The 5,929-nt window shown below is 38.4% G+C and overlaps 1 protein-coding gene across 1 annotated transcript in view; it reads left to right on the top strand.

The window, feature by feature from the left end:
* rab35b (RAB35, member RAS oncogene family b) overlaps positions 1–5,510 on the top strand; it is an 8,094-nt gene extending 2,584 nt beyond the window's left edge. Inside the window, exons 3-6 of the mRNA XM_043247312.1 lie at positions 649–772; positions 2,009–2,133; positions 2,781–2,905; positions 3,181–5,510. Coding sequence (XP_043103247.1) covers positions 649–772; positions 2,009–2,133; positions 2,781–2,905; positions 3,181–3,309 — 503 coding nt within the window. The 3' untranslated portion in view covers positions 3,310–5,510. The remainder of the gene's footprint in view (positions 1–648; positions 773–2,008; positions 2,134–2,780; positions 2,906–3,180) is intronic.
* The last annotated feature ends 419 nt before the right edge of the window (positions 5,511–5,929 follow it).

Consider the following 5,929-nt stretch of genomic DNA (forward strand, 5'->3'; position numbering starts at 1 on the left):
ATTATCGTGTCTGAATAGTACAAACACGTATTTGTATTTTTATTCGTCCTCTAACTTACGCTTATTACATTAAACACTGAGAAAGATCTTGTGCAGCTTTTATTTCATCATAAATTAATTTGATGAATGCATTCGAATAACTTATTTTACTTCATAAAGAGAGAAAAATAAGTTCAAGGCAGTAAAGAAGTTGTTGCTTTTTAAGATTAAAATTGACCGTAAAGACATTTATATTATAGAATTCTGTTTTAAACGATGTTCCATTAAACTTCATTCATCAGATAATCCTGAAAAATGGTATGTTATCTCCATTTTTCGCAAACGTGTGAAGAAACACGACTCTTTTAAACGGATAATAATCATAAATGTTTCTTGGGAACCGAATCGGCACGCTAGAATGATTTCTGAAGGAACATGTGACATTGAAGACAGGAATGATGATCACAGAGATTAACTACATTTTAAAGTATTTCAGATGGAGTGGTTTATTTAAAATTGTATTAATATTTCACACATTAATGCTCATATTATCACGTCTAACGCTCGAGCTTCATGTAGGCCAACAGTGTGTTTTTATTTCCTAAAAAAGGAGTAGAAAAGCCCAAACTAATCTACTACGGATCGCTTTGGTGTCGCTTTGGGTTGTAGGTAGTTACATCACCACTATAGGAGTCGACTTCAAGATCCGGACGGTGGAGATCAATGGAGAGAAGGTGAAACTGCAGATATGGGATACAGCCGGACAAGAGCGCTTCCGGACCATCACGTCTACGTGAGTCTCACACACACACACACACACACACACACACACACACGCTGAGCTGAACGCATCTACACATTATGAGCACGAATCGGAAGAGTTGAATCAATCTTCCCTGGTCCGAATCGATTCTTCGTGGTGGTTCTCTTCGGGAATGAACGGAAATGGTGCTTTCGTTCTTAGTTTTAGTTAAGATAAATAAAGCTCTTTGTCTTTGTTTGTGGCTGTTGTGTGCGCCAGCGTGGCCGTGACGTTTGCTACCAGAACGCTTCGGGGGAGTCTCTTTGAAGTTTCCAATTAGTGCTGTAACGGTTTTTATAGCCACTGTTTGACCGTGGGACCGGAGCCGTCCTCGGGCTTTACCTTCACAGTTTTATGTGTTTGCGATGTTTGGAGGCATCTTCCATTTTCCTGAAGCGCGCCATATTACGTAACAAACTGTAGCCATCGTACAGGATTCGTTTCGTGGAATGCGTTCGTTAAAAAGCTAGCTTAAGCTTCATTTTTCAGTTTTGCGTGTAACGCAGGTCTTACTATTGTCGTTTCGTTTGCCGTTAACTGCTTCAGACTCGAAATGGAGATACGAGGTGTCGTTTTCTCGAAGCAGAGCAAAATCGAATGAGCCCAGAACAAGAACAAATATCAAACTTGTTTTCCAGTCGAGTTTCTGAGCCCAGTAATCAATTTTCTCATATTAAAGACTTTTCGAGCACTGGAGAACAAGGTGCGTGTTTCAACGTGATCAGAAGCCCTTTATTTTGTAACGCAAGTGTAAAAAGAAATGGTTTTATTGGAAATTGCTTAAGCGTTGATTAATACGAGACATTCAGAGGACGTATTGTGTTTCTTACGTTTTCTTGGTCTTAAAAATTGGCTTCATAAAAGCTACAAAACTAACGCCCAAAATAAAAGGCTTCAAGCTGTCCGTCTGTCAAAATAAGAAGCTTTAGACTAGTTAAAGCGTGCAGTGGCCTGAAGCAGGCTGCTCGTTACGTAGCTAACGAGGGAATGTGTGCCGCTTCGTTAGCGTCTCGTTAACGTTCATGCATGTTCATGACCCGTCATTACGGACCGTGACGGCCTCGGTCACTCCAGGCCTCTCAAAGAGCTCTTTGTGCCTGTTTTTTGTGCCTGTGTTCGGAGACAGTAGACGGCCTGTGCTTTTAAAGTCGGAGGGCTGCTCCCTCGTCGACCGAGAGAATTCACGTTCGTTTTAAAAGCTGCAGTACTCTTTATTTTCTGTCTCAGGTATTACAGAGGAACCCACGGGGTCATCGTAGTGTATGACGTCACCAGCGCCGAGTCCTTCGTCAACGTCAAGCGATGGCTGCACGAAATAAACCAGAATTGCGACGACGTCTGTCGAATATTAGGTGAGCTCTCCGGGAAATGTTGCATGTTACATTCGATTTTTATTGTGTTTTTTGTTTTTAAGTCCAGTTCTATTAGTAAATGACCATCGTTTTGATTGGCTGATATGTTTGCATGTGAAATATGGTGTTAAGTCACACTCTGGGTACTGAAACCCGGTACCAGCACGCACTAGAACGCAGATTTCTGTCCTTGAAACAAATGTAAGAAACATTACCACCGGCACCGCACAGACTGAACCTAAACTCAAATCAGAAAGCTACGATAATACAAAATACACCCATTAGCAATTGGTTATAAATCTAGTTAATTCTAAAGAATAAATGCACAGATGAACTATGCGTTGCTGCAGTCGAGTGCTTATTTTCTTTTGGTCATTCAAGACGTTTATTCTCGGTTACAGTGATAGTGTGAATGGCCAATCCATCTTTTTTGGGGATTTTAAAAAAAAAAAGAATTGATGTATTGATTTGGCCAAAAAAAAAGCAACTAATAAACGATACCCAACCCTAATTGCGTGTAGTCGTATGTTAATGAGCCTACGGTTGTGATGCTACTTCCGCGACATTAACCCTTATGTGCATGAATTAGCAGACTTGGTCGAATGGGGAATTCTGTTCATTTCTGTCTAATTTTTTTTTCCCTTCAGTGGGCAATAAAAACGATGATCCGAACTCTAAGGTTGTGGAGACAAATGATGCACAGAAGTTTGCTGAGCAGATGGGCATCAGTCTGTTTGAGACGAGCGCTAAAGAGAACGTCAACGTGGAGGAGGTGAGTTCCTCAGGGCTCTGTGTTAGGACTGCTCCGATTGTTCTGTAGAAACGCCTAGAACTCGTTAATTCCATATTTCACAGGACGAGCTCTTGAATGGGCAATCGCCCGGGGCGCATGTTTTGTTGAAAGCAGTCAAAACTAAACTGAAATGACCTGATATGCATCTCTGCGTGGCTTCAAACCCGGCTCGTCTAATCAATTCAGAGCCGCGTATGTCGTGTAAGTGCGTTGATCTTCATTAGAATCCATGTGTGTTTCCGGTCTTCGTGTAGATGTTTAACTGCATCACGGAGCTGGTGCTCCGGGCGAAGAAAGAGTCCGTGGCCAAGCAGCAGCAGCAGCAGCAGAACGATGTGATTAAACTCAGCAAGAACAGCAAACGAAAGAAGAAATGCTGCTAGTGGACGAGCGGACGTTCCTCAGTTAAGATTTCACAAAAAAAAAAACACAGTGCGGACTGATGCAGTCCTTTCCGGACCGAGACAAACCACAAAGACTTTTTAAAAGAAAATGTACAGATTTTATGAGAGTCGAGGAGTTTTACGTGGAATTCGTGATATTTAATAAAAGATCCTCCTTCCTTGTAGAAGGACCAGCAAGCTGACGTGATCGCCAAACCTGTATGCTTTCACAATAACTCTTCAGTGATTATATATATCTCTATTATACACCATCTCAGGAGTGATTTTTATTTTGATTCTCTTTCTCGCTTTTTATTTTTTGGCGCAAGAACGATTTGGGCCCCCTCCCCTTTTTTAATTTTTTTTTTTTTTTTTTTTAAGAAATCATACAAATACAGACATTTACTCGCCATGTACTCCGTCGGAGACCAATGCCAACAACTTTAGGTCACTTTTAGACGTTATTGATTAGTGATCCATGGTGTGTGTTCATTCTCTGAACGGATCTTTTCTTCTTCAGGCCTGTTTCAGTGAGTGAATCTCATAAAAAGGTTGCATCTTAAAGTGTATTTATATTTGGAATTAAAAAAATGAAGACTTTGCTTAGGATCAATGATATTTCATGCCAAATTCTTGATTTTCATTATCATATATATATATATATATATATATATATATATATTATTATTATTATTATTATTATTATTTATTTTTTTTTTTTTTTTTTTTTTTTTTTGTGTGCTGCATTGAATTGATGCTTAAAGAAATCATACATTTTTAAAATGAATTAAAATGACTGTTATAGCAATAAAAATCCGAAATTTAAACATCTGGATGCTTCATGAAAATGTGGTCAATATAAAAAAAATGCAATGGTCCTAACATAGGCTTCATTTTTCGTTCAAATGAACGTTTTTTGCCTTTTTAGATGAACATGTTTTTGTGAGATTCACCTCAATAGTTCAGGCTTGGGTCGTTCGTGATGTGGGCGGAGTTCCTTTGACGTTCAACGACGTCTTCTGCCGCTTCAGGCCCGCGTTCTTCTGCTCTCGTTTTTCCCGTGAAGATGAAGGTGGATGAAGCTGCCATAATCTCAGAACGGTGTTGCCACACGTTTGGTTGTAGTATTCGTCCGGACGCTGGGGTCGCGTCTTTGGCTTCGTGGAATGCGTTCGATCGAAGCCGGTGATGAAACCGATTTCATCTTCTGCATCTCCTCGAAGAGCAACGTTGTTGTGCCACACGAGGTTGTATGAAGTACAACGCAAGACGCTGATACAACGTTTAAAAACCTAACAATTACCGTGTTTATACAGAGTCTATCGCTAATATGAAATGTAATGTTTTTATATGTGACATCCCTAAGTTTCTTGCTGTTGACACTTTGACTGAATAGTCTTTATGACAGATGCACATCCCTCAGAGTTATCTTCTAGTGGCATCTCTGTGGAGGTGAATCTCACCAAAACATGACTGTGTTCACCTTAAAAAAAAAAAGATTTTTTTTCATAAAGAAAATGAAGCTGATTATTAGGAACACTAATGCTGTCTTTTGCATTATAATGTAAAAAAAAATATATATATATTTTTTTTTTTTTTGCAAAGAATTTCATTAAATGCATAAATTCCCCAGTGAAAGCGAAGCCAGTTTTTAGGTGCATTATTTTCGTTATAAAAAAAAATAAAAATTCTTTCTGAAAATTATAAAGACAATTTGTTTTGGTTCATGCAATAAATTTAGATCTGGGTTTAAATCATCATTACAACAAAAAAAGGCATATTCATGTTTTTGTTTTGCATGAAGATGTAAAATGTACAGTTTTTGCGTACAGCACCTTTTTTTAATGTCTGTTTTGAAGTAATTTTTAAATATAAAAACATTGAAAAAGATTAAGGAACCTAAAATGAGCTTAATTTTTTTTTTTTTTTACATTTTTTTAACATCTGAAATGTCATTTTGTTTTTGAGCAGTTTTGTGAGATTCACCAACAGAAATGCTTTCATGAATATTCATGATTCATTTAGTAAGCCAAACGCTTTCGACCCAGTCACGTGACTTCAGTTCATCGCGAAGCGTGCCGGTCGAAGCGCTTTTTTCAGCTGTGGTTATATTATACACTGGAGAAAAGAAATGTATAGTGGACCTCCCCTTTATGAACTAAATCATTAATAAATATTTTAAGAATTAATATTTGACACAAGCACGTTTGTCCTCGTCTTTATTAAGCATCGCACATTTCTTTACAAGCTTTGCTTTTTCTTCTCGATGTTTATTGCGGGACTGCGACGATTCTTCAGCTGTATTTCTGGGATGTCCGATCATCGAGAGTTTATCTCGTATTGATTTTATTCTGATGCATCACAGTGCGTTCCAAGACATTGGAAGCTTTTTAAACACGGACATACGTTTGTCTGCATTTGTATATAACTCGGTATTTTAAAGCCATCTGTTGGAAAAATAAGAATTTAATCATTATAAAAACACGCCGGATCGAACTCGCTGCGAGTATAAATAGCAAACGCCTTTATGGAAAGTATAAAATCTGCCTTATTTACATGTTTGCCACGGTATTTATTACAAATGTACAGATGCATACGCTTTTGTCTGCGGCCTTTTACA

The sequence above is a fragment of the Puntigrus tetrazona genome, chromosome 8 (genome assembly GCF_018831695.1).
Source record: "Puntigrus tetrazona isolate hp1 chromosome 8, ASM1883169v1, whole genome shotgun sequence".
Classification (NCBI taxonomy): domain Eukaryota; kingdom Metazoa; phylum Chordata; class Actinopteri; order Cypriniformes; family Cyprinidae; genus Puntigrus; species Puntigrus tetrazona.